We start from the raw sequence: 14279 nt of genomic DNA, 5'->3' as shown, positions 1-14279 counted from the left end.
AGCGGTGTTGGTTGTGAGGATGATAGCACGTCCTGTTTGAAGAGAAAATTATAAGAGCATTTCACCGGGGGATCTTTTCTCATCCTGCAGGATGTCAGACGCGCCGACGCGTCTTCAAGCAATTTCATCCAAATGAAGTATTTTCCCCTTCCCCTTTGTCTGTGATTTTCCTGAGCAGAATTCATGGACTCACACGGGGGAGAGTGACCCTAAAATATACGACCACAGATGTGGGATCCCATTACCATCATCTCCCTGTGGCCTTAACCTTCACCCTTGTTGCTAAACCTAAACTTAACCTTTATCTGACTTGAGCCTATTCTTAATTTTGAGCCAAAAGGTATAATCGTGTTGGTGTTTTAGCCCTCGTTGCTAAATTATTTACCCAAGCAATCACAGAAACGTGTCATAAAATCTGATTATTGCACAGACACAGGGTATCTGCGGGTCCTTGAAAAGTCTTAAATTAGCTTTTCCAAATTTAAGACCTTAAAAATGACAAATAATCCTTAAATACAGTTTCCAAAGGTCTTAAATTACCAAAGACCCAATAAACAAGATTCTTTTATTTCTATAAAAATTTTGTGAATTTCTAGTTCAGCGTTTTTTGCGTACGATGTTGGCATAAGCGGAACTGTACACATTCAGTTGGTTGTGAAAGGGGGCTATTTTTAAAGTTAAAGTTAACTCATCTACCAGTAAACTGTAGAGAAGATGCCTGAACCTGCCAAGTCTGCACCCAAGAAGGGCTCCAAGAAAGCTGTGACCAAAACTGCTGGAAAAGGAGGCAAGAAGAAGAGAAAGACCAGGAGGGAGGGCTATGCCATCTATGTGTACAAGGTGTTGAAGCAGGTCCACCCCGACACTGGGATCTCCTCAAAGGCCATGAGCATCATGAACTCCTTTGTCAATGACATCTTTGAACGCATCGTCTCTGAGGCTTCTCGCCTGGCGCATTACAACAAGCGCTCCACCATCACCTCCAGGGAGATCCAGACCGCTGTCCGCCTCCTGCTGCCCGGCGAGCTGGCTAAGCATGCCGTCTCTGAGGGCACCAAGGCTGTCACCAAGTACACCAGCTCCAAGTAAACGGCTCTGCTCCTGATCACTCACCAACCAAATGAGATGAGCACATTAGCTGGTTAAGCTAGTGGGATCTTGTGCCATGGGGAAGTGCAAGTTTAATGGTAACTGGATGGCTAATCCCACATTTGTGACGTGGTTAGCACCGGTTCCAGGCAATAGCTGGAAATTATAGCTTAAATTAAATTTTTAAAAATTGCTTAAATTTGGTCAAAGTGGCCTTAAAAAAGGTCTTAAAAAGTCTTAAATTTGGTTCCCTTAAACCTGCAGATACCCTGCAGACAACTTTCTAAAGGAAGCACAGGAGTTTTGTTAACATGTAGTCCAACGCCACCTCCAGGTGCCCCCCCCCCCCCCCCCCCCCTCCGGCACTCTGACCTTTAGAAAGTCCAGCTGTTCCCCTTTACAGGATGTGACTGAGGAGGCGGGTCTTGCAGACACCAATTGATTAGAGGAGCATTAATCAAGCCGGGGGATTATGCTCGGCACGGAGAAGGGCTCCTTTCTATAGTAAACCAATTATACTTTTTATGGGATGAGAAGGTTAACTGTCTGCTCGGGCAATCCGTTTAAACCATTGACACCGCAGGTCTGGAGGAGGATGGAGGTGGAGCATCTGCCCATGCAGGATGGAAGGCTGTGGAGGAGGAGGGATATGGATTCATGGAGGAGTTCCAACAGGACCGAGTGATAAACACAAAACGATATTACTGCCCATTAGAGTTAATTGGGGAAGTTGTGGTAAAACTACCGTGGAAGGAAGGATGCATGATGCACACACAGGAGTGTTTTCCCTTCATGGTGCATTGAGCATGGAGAGGAGGAGTAAAAGGGATTTCTGATAAAGATTTCCTTTTAACGGCTCCTGTGACTGTAATGACTGCTGCCCTGATCTCAGACTTAATGACCCTTCTATTTTTCGCAGAGGGGGCTAATTTGAACCCGTAAAGAGAAACAAGTACTTATTTCCACCCCCGTACCTTACAATCATATCAGTAAGCTGATGGCAACAAAGCCCTTCATTATGAGGAGGGCTTTTGTTTATGGGATGTAATCTTCTGGGGTTTCGCTGGTGTGACATTGGCTGTTAAAAAGCAATGTCCCTCAAAATAATTCAGATTGATTCTCTATAGCAATACTAAAGCAATTTTAATTCATCAATATTCATGTTAACTTGAGAAATACGCATCTGATTGTGTTTTCCACCAATAAAAAGACAAAATGAAATGTCTCCTGGTTTAAAAATGGCAGGTGTCATTAAATCAGAAAAAAAAAACTGGATAAACCTGTAGTGCAGGGGTATTCACGTCTTAAACACACCTGATTTCAATCAGCAGGTGATTAACAGGCTTCTCCTGCTGCACCAACGCATTCTCACACCTGAAGTGTCGGAAAAATGGTGCTGGATGACCACGCTTGTTTCTGACACGTCGGGAGGCGAGCACGTCGGTTTCCGACTGCCGCGGTAAAACGGAGATTTCACCGAATTCTGACGTTTACCCTCTTGATATTTAACCTTCCCTTACCCCCATTCTAACCTTAACCATCTTGCACATTCAAAACGTTGTCTCTAGCTGTTACGTTCTATTCCGACACGGTTAGCGGAAAGTTTAGAATGAGCAATAGGGTTAAGGGTAGGATGGGGGTGAGGGGAAGACTAAATAGCACGAGGTTAGAGGTTAAATGTCAGTAAAATGTGTATTTTAGCATGGGCGTCGTAAATCTCCCCACGCGTTGGGAGTCCCAATCAAGCCCCACAATGCGGCTCAAAAATTGAAGCAATCCCGGAAGTACCAACAATTGCAGTTCCACCCTCGTCCACTAGGGGCTGGTGTCAGAAGTGAGCAAATCCTCATTGACTCCCATGTTAAAAATACCAATTTCACAGCAGAAATAAACATGTTTACAGCCTGGTACCAAAACATGTTTTAGGTTTAAATGATCTAGTTTACACTCATGACAACTCTGTGGGGGGGTCAATTTTTTTTCTCACTCTTCTGTTTGAGTATATTAAAAACCTAAAATTCTGTATAATTAATGAGCACAGAGCTAGCTCCGTGGAAAGGCCTCAGTAGAGCCTCGGTCTGGATTGGAAACTGTTCCAGGATTTTGAGTCTCACCATTGAATTTTCTTTAACTTGTCAGTTTCTGCGTCCCCACCTCCTGCTCGCCGTATGGTTAGTTCTCGTTTTCTTAATGAGAGCACAGCTAGCAATTTTTCTGCTGTTTTTGATCCACCCTGTTCTGATAACAACCCAGATTCCTTAACTTCTCAGTTCAACGAGCACTGCCTCTCCATTCTGGACAATATCTGTCCTGTCAGAACCAGATCAGTTCCTGCAGTGAACCCTACTCCCTGGTTTAATGACAGCCTTCGCAGCCTGAAGCGCCAATGCAGAAAAATTGAGCGCTTGTGGAAGAAAACCCATCTCTACGTCCATCTGCCGCACCTAAAGGATCTTCTGTCATCCTTTAACTCTGCAGAGACGCCAGGGTTTCCTATTTCTCCAACCTGGTGTCCCAGAGCAAAGGGAACCCCAAGGTGCTGTTTAACACCATCAGCAGCATCGTCTCTCCTGCCTCTCCTACAGCCTCCATTCACTCTGTTACAGACTGAGAACTTTCTGTCTTTCTTTGTGGACAAAGTCAATAAGGTTAGATCAAGCATCTCTCCTTCAGCCTTATCGCTGCCTCTCCCGACTCCAACCAGGCCCATCATCCTAGATAGCTTTGCTCCTGTTTCTTTGCCTGAGTTAACCAAACTAGTTAACTCTATGAAGACCTCTGCACGCCCCCTCCACATCTTACCCTCATCTTTGTTTGAAAGTGCTTTTCAGTCCATCGGTCCCAGCGTGCTCTCCATAATTAATGCTTCTCTGGTTTCTGGTCAGGTTCCTGCTTACTTTAAGAATGCTGTAATCCACCCGCTTCTTAAAAAACCGAGTCTTGACCCCTCTCTCCATAGCAACTTCAGACCCATCTCTAAACTTCCATTCATCTCCAAGATCTTGGAAAAGGTTGTGGCTAAACAACTCACAGCTGCTCTTGATGAACATAACATCTATGATAGCTTCCAGTCAGGTTTTCGTAGAGCTCATTCTACTGAAACAGCTCTTCTTAGGGTCTCTAATGGCCTTCTGACTCACAGTGATGCAGGGACTGTTCTGTTCTGGTCCTGCTGGACCTGACTGCAGATTTTGACACTGTTGACCATCACCTGCTACTGGAGAGGCTGAGAGACTGGGTAGGCCTATCAGGAACTGCTCTGGAGTGGTTCTCCTCTTATCTCTCTGAGCGCTCCTTTTCTGTGGCCGTCTCCAAGTTTAGGTCCTCCACCACCTCCCTTACCCATGGTGTCCCACAAGGTTCTGTGCTGGGGCCTCTGCTCTTCCTCCTCTATCTGCTTCCTCTTCAGCACATCCTGCGCTCCTTCAAAGGAATCTCCTACCATCTTTATGCAGATGACATCCAACTGTACATCTCCTTCAAGCCCCATGAGATGTCTAAGCTGCAGCTGTTACACACCTGCTTAGACTCAAAACCTGGATGGTGGGAGCTTTCTACAGCTGAATGAAGATACGACTGAGATCCTCATCTGTGCCCCAGACAAGCTGGTTCCCAAAGTCAGAGACTCTCTTGGTCAGCTTGCTTCTCACACCAAACCTTCTGTCAGGAATCTTGGCATGACCTTTGACCCAGCTCTCACCCTGGATTCTCATGTCAGTTCTCTTGTTCGCTCTTCCTTCTTCCATCTCAGGAACGTTGCTAAGCTGAGTCCCATTCTATCCCGCTCTGAACTTGAGACAGTTATCCACACCTTCATCTCCTCACGCTTAGACTACTGTAACTCTCTTTTCACGTGTCTGAGGAGAACCTCCCTGAACCGTCTACAGGTGATTCCGAACGCCTGTGCTCGGCTTCTGACCAAGTCCTCCAAACACACCCACATCACCCCGCTTCACTGGCTGCCAGTCAACTTCAGGGTTCATTTCAAGATCCCGGTTCTGGTCTTTAGCAGTGTTGGGAACGTTACTTTAAAAAAGTAATTAGTTTTAGTTACTGATTACTTTGTCAAAAAAGTAACTCAGTTACTGAGTTACAAGATCATAAAAGTAACTAATTACCAACAAAAGTAACTACTTAGTTACTTTTTTCATTAAAGAATGCAAGAATTACTACAATAGTGAAATATAAATGACTCATGACTGAACATAATAAAATGTATGTCCAAATGTTTTATATAAACCTGAATAATTTAAACAAATACGCACTTAACAGGAGGAACTACTAACAGGAGCATTACACTAATCTAGACTATTAAAAGGTCACTGTGTGATATTTAACAAGACCTCAATCAGTTTAAATTTAAAATTGCAAATAGAAACACCTGTAAAGGTTCCAGCGCCTTTAAATGGTCTCTCAGTCTAGTTAAATGACATAAATGAATGTAATTTTGCACAGCATTCTAATTTTTCCAATTTCACATAATTGTGTGTTTTTAGTAACATTTCTGTTGCTGCTAATCTAGTAACGGTTAAATAAATAAATAAATAAATAAATATCCTTTAAAATGACACTAGAAGAGGCACTGATCTGATAGAGGACTTACATTTACTAACTTGGGTCAGACCCAACCACAGAAGAGCTGAAGCTGGGTGGTAAACACACACAGGTAGTTCTAGTAACAACTGAGCTCCATGCCATCTGAGACTGATGCATCAGTGTTACAGCGGGACTAAAGACATGATCAGGAACAGGTTACAGCTGGATGATCTAGGAAGGCAGAAGATCAGGACGTCTGAGCGGTGAACAGGTGAGCGGACCTTCGGGACGTCCCGCTGTCACGCTAAGGGCACGGCTACAGACCCACAGATTCGCTGCTGCACGCATTTTCTTATCAGTAACAGGAACAACGTTTTGATAAAAGAAGACGTAATTAATTAGTTTGCTCGTTACAGAAAGAAATATTTTTTATTAACGCGGTTATTTTAAACGGAGTTATTCCCGTTGTGTCTACAGAAGTGCAGTGACTGAGACCGTGAGGGTCTCCGCCCACCCGGCCAATCATCATCATATTTGTAAGCGCGTTACCGACACCTCTCTCTCCCTGGCTGCAGCTGAAGTGTGGCGGTCAGAAAGCCTCACGCTGCTGCTCAACGTTCGACAAGCACATAGTAACGCACAATGTTCCGTCCCCAGTAACGGTAACGGCGTTGTAACGGCGGGAAAAGCAATTAATTAGATTATTCCGTTACCTATAAAAGAACGCCGTTAGAAACGCCGTTATACTTAAACAGCGTTACTCCCAACACTGGTCTTTAGGGCCTTACATGGACAAGCACCATCATACATTGGCGATCTTCTCAGTCCCTACACCCCCAGCAGGTCCCTGAGGTCCAGTGACCAAAGCCTACTGGTTGTGCAGCGCACCAGGCTAAAGGTCAAAGGTGAGATCATTTGCTGCATCGATTGATCGATCTATCGCCATAAAGCAGCTAGTGCTAACAACGAGCTACCACTAACATGAGCCAACTGATATTAAAAATAAACCACAAAGTAAAAAGATCCACATTGCTAGACAAAAATATTGTTCCTTAAAAGTCCAGTAGCAACAAAGCCAGGTCACAATCGGTCCCTGTAGGGCATTTAACCACTCAACAAAACTGCTAAGTGCAGCAGAAATCTGCAGAGTGGAGTCAAAAATAAAACTGGTCAAGTTTCCAACTGAATAATCAGAGATCAATGTTAAAGCTCAGGCTTAAAGTTTAAAAACTATTTAGTGTTACTTTAAATGAAAACGTAAAATTCATCACAAAACTGTAAAGACACGTTTTCGGCCTTAACCGTGGTTACCATGTGGTTAGCAAACAGACACATTTTAATAATTGACTCAGTTTTATAGATATGGAGCTCAGATGTTCTGTTTGCAGCTGAAAGTCCACGCCAACACAGAATAAATGAGCTAATGGCAACGCCTTCATTATTCCTGAAAATAAACTGATCTGCGATTGAAGGTGTTGTGATGTCATTCTAGAGCTCAGCCTTTAATTCTCTAACATCAGAATTTACGGCACTTTTGAGTGTGTGTGCCTAATAACAGCAACTTAAAGGGATCAAAGTGTGGAGAGATGACTCCATCACGTTTACCCCCAAATTGCACTACCTCCGCTCCGACACGAACGCCGGAGCAAAATCGGTCCCGTTGTAGTCAATCAGAGCAATTCCACTACTTCCGGCAAAAATAGAATCGATCCTATTTTTGCCGGACGCCGGAGCACCTCCGCAGTAAATGGACAGAAATCACAATCGCCCAACAGGAAAAGGAGCAAGCACAACTTCCGTTTTTCACAATACATCGATAAACAAAAGGCGTTTTTTGTTTCATATGCACAGGTTTAACAACTTTTAACAACTATCACTGGCGACTGAAGTTTAAATGCACAAAAGTAAGCCATAAATAAAGTTTCTACCATCAAAGTAGTCACACTTTTTTGATCCAAACACTGCTGATCTGTCAACACAAATGATGGGCAGATTAAATGCTTCTCCCACACAACGGGTGTTTGGATCTAACTTCCGCGTTTATTGCTCGGACTGTATCGCAAGATCTCGAAAATCCCACGCATGCTTGTTTGCCCCCCTCAGGTCTCCGCACCGGAGCGGAGCCGTTGTAGAGCGGGTACCAGTAAAAATTGAGTTCGGAAGCGAGCGGTTGCGGAAGGCGGGGGCGGACCGGAGCGGAGGTAGTGGAATTTGGGGGTTATAGTTGCTTGGCAGCAACCTTGTTCAGCTCAGCTAACACCATCCTCAAACGAGATTATTTTCTCTAAAACGTCAGAACAAAACTGGGTTTGATCTCTTCTGTTTCTGTCTCACCATTAGCTATGGTTGCATTTATGCTCAAAGATCACACATTTATCCTGAAAGTTTGTTCATAAATGCTGCCAGACCTCCTCCTGCAGCCTGCTTATGATTAGCCTTCCAGCTGCAAACATCGTGACTCCGCGTGAAGATGAAGAGTACATTTACTCCTCCGATGAAGATCATTCAGATCCTGGTCCTGATCCTTAGCTCCCATTCTCATAGACTTCTCTTTGATCTCTGCTGATCCACAGCAGAGCAGTGCTGGTCTTAAGTTGCTCCATGGACGTCACTAGGATTGAGATATAGGGGGGGCTTAGCCCCAGGAGCTTGACCTCGAACGTTTTTTGTCACACCCTGCAAAAACTTTGTCAATTAATTCATTATCTGAAGAACATTTAACAAAACCTATTATTTTATCACTTTCTTTTCCTTTCCTACTTTTGTGCATTTTCTCTCTTCTTTTCATAAAAAATAACACTTAATCAGTTCATTAGTGGGGTCTATGTTGAAGAAAGATTTTATGTAAGTCCATTAAAAATGAGATATGTTATATTTCCAAATAAAGCTATTCATTTCAGTCTACTGCACTTAACAGGGGGAAATGTTGTAGTCATTTATTTAATTTGTTTACTTACAACTTGTTTAATTATAACTGTTACTGAAATATGACAATAAAGAACAAATGAATAATTGTCAAACTTTTATTCTGCCAAATGAGTGTGCAGTTGACAGTTTTAATATATGAATAACACTGCTATGATATGGAATAAAGGAGTGTATAATTAACTATTACAAGACAAAATAACAGTATATATGAAAATATCCAGCAAGTAGTAGAACTTATAATACAGAAAGTCAACTATACAGATACAACTTGACATAAGGTTGCAGGCCAGATGATAATTATAGTTATTTTTTTCTCAATGTCTCTTACATGTTCACTCCTAAATAGAAAACTGTTCAATTTTGCTTGGGAACTTTGTGCTCAGGTAAATGCTCATAACGGTGCACTCGCCCCTGTTTTCGCTGTAGATCACTGACCTTGACCATGCAGATCTCCTCAGCATCAACCACCTGGTCTCTCTCCTGTTCCTCACTCATTCTCTTAAAAAAGTCTTCGTATATCCATCTAGCCAACACATTGAAAAACATTTTCAATTTCTAATGCCAAGACAAATGCTACTATACCATTCAGTTTTCACTCACAATAATTGAAACAGCCATTGGTGGATAAATGGTACAGAATATGGACAACTGTTAGCCTAATATAGCCCATGTTTGGTTGCTCATGATGATGGCATTTTCCATAACATCACATCGAGCTGCCAAAATTTATGTTAAAGTTAGATGAGTACAATATCTCCTTTCTTTACCATAGGTAAACATAGGAAATATTAAGCAATTGACAACCCACATGGAAAGAAGTCATAAACATATAGGTTTTAATATATGTTTTGATGTAGCTTTTGAATATATGTGACATATATAAAACTGGCTGTTTACTATATTATAGATACATATATGTACCTATAATATATTATATATATATATTATAGAAAAATATATATAATATAGAAAAATGGTCAATAATATACACCTTCGGCCAGATTCTGATTCAGGTTTTTAGTGTGGAGTGATTTTTGTGCCACCAACTGGAGCGTGCAGTGATCAATCTGCAAGAGCACAACGTCGTATGCAGCCCTCTCTCTGCATGCTCAACTCTGTCTCTGCCTGCACAAATCTCCCTGCTGTTGCTCAATTTGCAATTTACAAAGCAATGTAGCCTCTCCGTCAGCCAATCAGAGAGCTCTCCATTATGCAATCAAAGCATGTCCAGGAAATACTGGCAGGAAAATTGCACTTTTTTCAGATAAAGAGGACTTTATATAATTATATTTAATTAGGTTGATTAACCCTCCTCTTTTCCTGGGACATTTCCACTGTTCACTTCCTTTTACACATCAAGGGATCATTTATGTCTAACCAAACAGAGAAGAAACACTTTATATGTTGAAATTAAAAGTCATTTTTAACTGAAAAGAGTGCAATTTAACAGTTTTAGGAATAGGCAATGTGTCTTTTCTGGAAGTCAAATATGGTCACCCTAATCATGACACATGAATTACAACAAAGTATCTTGCAGGCAGTGGATGGTGACTGGTAGCTAACCAGCAGCAGAAAGCAGTTTAATAAGCTGTTAAATGGGTGTTTTTCTGTAAAGCATTGTTTCCTGGACATGCTTTGGTTGGATAAAACAGAGCTGTCTGTGATTGACTGTTGGAGAGGCTACTTGTTGAGGAGAGCAGGGAGAGATTTGCATGTGCAGAATTGATCCCATAAAGAGGGCTGCAGCTGCTGCACACCAGCGCAGAACAGGTTCTGTTTGTGCAGACTCATTACTGTACTCTCAAGTTGGTGGCAGTAAGTCACTCAATGAACTGGCTGGGTGGTTAATCATGTCACTTCAGGGGAGTTTTCCGACCATTTTACTTGACATCAAAGCTTTTCATTTTGGTTTGCGGCATGTAAACATGCTAGCGGAGTTAGCATTAGCATGTCGGTGCGGTAGCATTTTCCTCTCTCGTCTGAACTATAACCTTGAAATATTAACGGTGTGCTGCTGTTGCTGTCTTACCCTAATGTGATGTTGAGTGACTTACATGAGCGCTGAGCAGGGTTTGCTCATCGATATAAAGGTTTTTCTGTATCGACCCGCCCCCTGACTTGTCAACAAAGCTGCGGGCTTAAGGAAGTGGAGGAAGTCCTTTTTTGATACTTCCTGTGTGCGACGGTGTAGTTCTATATTCATTAATTATTATTTCTGTTTCAGACTAAAAAACTCATGTACCAATTACACGTGTCATGATTGTGTTCAGCATGTAGATGTGAACAAATAAAAAAAGTTAACTGAAAAAAATAAAATAAACCAAAATGATAGGGGGGCTTGTGATTATTTTAGGGGGGCTGAAGCCCCCCTAAAACGGACCTCACGACGTCAGCGAGTTGCTCTGTATGGTGCAGAAAATACAGATGCCTCTTTTCTTTTGTTCTTTGCTTGTATTAATTTCAAATGGAGAGAGTGTGCTGTTATAACATTAAGCATTTAGATAAAAAAGCTTTTATCTGCACAAATTTTCTGCTCTGAATAAATGTTTTTCTTAATCTGCAAAAGTTAAGCTGCATCACGATGCAAATGAATAGTTTAAAGAGATTTAATGAGTGGAGGTAGATTGTTTGTAGGTTATGTTTGACATGAAGCCCGAAACGATAATAAACTCCTACACGGAGAGAAAAGCAGCTCGATTTTGCTGGTTTCTTAGAGGCTTTTCATCTCCTAACTTTAGATATTTCTGGCATTAGAAGACTTCTTTCTTTTCTCAATCTATAGAGTTAAGTTAATTTTTCCAATTAGTTAAGTTTTCTAACCACGTAAACTCAGCAGATTGCATCAAGTCACTGACTTGACTCAGTGTCCTGCCCACGGCCAAAATCACACAGATTAAATATCAGGCTTAATAAAGCAAATCATGGAAATCTCATAAATATTAGAACAAATTCAACTGAACAGAAGACTAGAAAAATTAAATGTGGGTCGTTGAACATTAGATCCATTTTTTCTAAGACTTTGTTAGTTAATTACTTGATTTGTGATAATCAGATCTCTTTGCTCTCTCTCACAGAATCCTGGCTGCAGCAAGAGGACTATGTTAGCTTAAACGAGTCGACTCCTTCAAATTATTTAAATCATCATATTGCTCGAAGTACAGGGCGAGGAGGAGGAGTGGCAACCATTTTTCATTCAGACTAATTAATCAGTCCCTTACAGATTAATAGTTACAGTTCGTTTGAACATCTTATTCTTACTTTTCCTAATCCAGATTGCAAAACTGTAAAACCACTCTTGTTTGTAGTTTTAAATCGTCCACCAGGCCCTTACTCTTGAGTTTTTGGATCAGATCTCTGATTTTTTTTATCAGATTTGGTGCTAAATACTGATAAGGTCATTGTAGTGGGGGATTTCAACATTCATGTGGACATTGAGACTGATTGCCTCAATGTAGCCTTTAGTAATATCTTAGACTCAATTGGTTTTACTCAAAGAATACATAGCTCCACCCACTCCTGCCATCATACATTAGACCTTGTGCTGACTTATGGCATAGAGTGTGAGGAAATAACGATCTTTCCACATAATCCAGTCGTCTCGGACCATTCTGATAACCTTTGAGTTTTTTTATAACTGAGTTCTCGAGACATGAAAGTAAATTTCACTATAGCCGGTCTCTATCTGACAACGTAGTTGCATCTTTTGAATCAACTGTTCCATCTTTACTGTCCTCAGCATCTCAGAGTAACGTAACAGAGGGCAATATTTTCAGTTCTAGCCCCTCACAAATTGAGGCCTTAGTTCATCATGTTAATTCCTCTTTACGTGTGGCATTAGATGATGTCGCCCCTTTAAAAAAAAAGGTAATTAGGGACAGGAAGTTGGCTCCCTGGTTTAATTCTCATTTACGAGCCTTAAAACAAAACTCTAGGAAATTGGAGAGAACATGGTGCTCTACGCACCATGAGGAGGCCTACCTGTCCTGGAAAAATAGTCTTGTGCTTTATAAAAATAAGCTTCAACAAACTAGAACTGCTTATTTTTCAGCATTAATTGAGGAGAATAAGCATAATCCTAAATTTCTTTTCAGTACAGTTGCTAAACTTACACAGAATCATAGCTCTGAGCCATCTATTCCCTTAGCCCTCAGCAGCAATGACTTCATGGGATTTTTTACAAGTAAAATTAATTATATTAGAAACAAAATCGTTAGCATCCTCCCTAATGCGATTTCTTCTTCCTCAGTAAGTGAGGCAGCATCAGAGGTAACCGTAGAACCTCAACAGTGCTTGAACCGTTTTGATCCAGTTGAGCTTTCAGAGTTATCAAAAATATTAGCTTCATCTAAACCTTCAACTTGCATTTTGGATCCAATCCCAACCAAATTATTTAAAGATGCATTTCCTTTGGTTACTGCCCCCATTCTAGATATAATCAATCTATCCTTAGTAAATGGGTATGTACCACAGGATTTTAAGGTTGCTGTAATCAAACCTTCACTTAAGAAGCCTTCTCTGGATCCAGATGACCCAATGAATTGTAGACCAATAACTAACCTTCCATTTTTATCCAAAGTCCTGGAGAAAATAGTGGCCATCCAAGTATGTGAGCATTTAAACACTAATGCTCTGTTTGAGGAATTTCAGTCTGGTTTTAGAGAGTGTCACAGCACTGAAACTGCATTAGTAAGAGTTACAAATGATATTCTCATGGCCTCAGATAAGAATCTTGTGTCTGTTCTAGTCTTGTTAGATCTCAGTGCTGCCTTTGACACAGTTGATCACAATGTTCTTTTAGAAAGACTTGAACATGTTGTAGGGATCAAAGGAACAGCGCTAGGCTGGTTTAAATCCTACCTGTCTGACAGATTTCATTTTGTAAATGTACTCAAGACTCAAGACAACTTTATTAGTCCCCGAGGGGCAATTCGAGACAGCAGTACATGACAAATCTTCTTCATACTCCAGGGTTACTTGTGGAATACCACAGGGTTCAGTGCTTGGATCAATTCTTTTTACTATGTATATGCTCCCAATTGGTAAAATCATTAGACAACATGAAATAAACTTCCACTGTTATGCTGACGATACTCAGTTATATTTATCCATTAACTCTGGTGAACCTAATCGGCTGGGTAGATTACAGGCTTGTCTTGAGGACATAAAAAAATTGGATGACTCTAAACTTTTTGCTTTTAAATCAAGACAAGACGGAAGTTCTCATCTTTAGACCAGAAATCCAGAAAAGGAAATTGCTTAGTCAATCACCTGACCTGAATGGCATTACATTAATCTCCGAGAACAAAGTAAGGAACCTTGGTGTTATCTTTGACCAGGACATGTCATTCAAATCCCAGATTAAACAGGTTTTCAGGAATTCCTTTTTCCACCTTCGGAATATTGCTAAGATTAGAAGCATCCTTTCCAGTGATGCTGAAAAACTAGTTTATGCATTTATTACATCAAGACTGGATTACTGTAATTCATTACTCTCAGGAAGTCCAGAGAATGTAGTTAAAAGTCTTCAGCTTGTCCAAAATGCTGCAGCTAGAGTTCTTCCAAAGATTGTTTAATCATTTCCCATTAAAATGACGTTTTCCTCATATTATTGAGAATATACTGTAGGGTAAAAACTGCAGCTGGGTATGAGTGTGGACTGAACGGGTGCCAACAATCGCAAAATTATTTCATAAGTTTATATATATATGGGAGAAAAAAGAACTATG

At 41.1% G+C, this 14279-nt stretch overlaps 1 protein-coding gene across 1 annotated transcript; it reads left to right on the top strand.

Moving 5' to 3' along the window:
- Window positions 1-617: 617 nt before the first annotated feature.
- LOC107380637 (histone H2B 1/2-like) lies at window positions 618-1117 on the top strand. Its single transcript, XM_070543291.1, has one exon. The coding sequence runs from the start codon at window positions 715-717 to the stop codon at window positions 1087-1089; it is 375 nt and encodes a 124-aa protein (XP_070399392.1). The 5' UTR covers window positions 618-714; the 3' UTR covers window positions 1090-1117.
- The last annotated feature ends 13162 nt before the right edge of the window (window positions 1118-14279 follow it).

Source organism: Nothobranchius furzeri, chromosome 13, assembly GCF_043380555.1.
Source record: "Nothobranchius furzeri strain GRZ-AD chromosome 13, NfurGRZ-RIMD1, whole genome shotgun sequence".
Lineage (NCBI taxonomy): Eukaryota > Metazoa > Chordata > Actinopteri > Cyprinodontiformes > Nothobranchiidae > Nothobranchius > Nothobranchius furzeri.
This window is presented reverse-complemented; position numbering and strand designations above follow the sequence as displayed.

Excerpts from the sequence above, each read along its gene's own strand:
- LOC107380637 (XM_070543291.1), top strand. The coding sequence starts at position 715 with ATGCCTGAACCTGCCAAGTCTGCACCCAAGAAGGGCTCCAAGAAAGCT.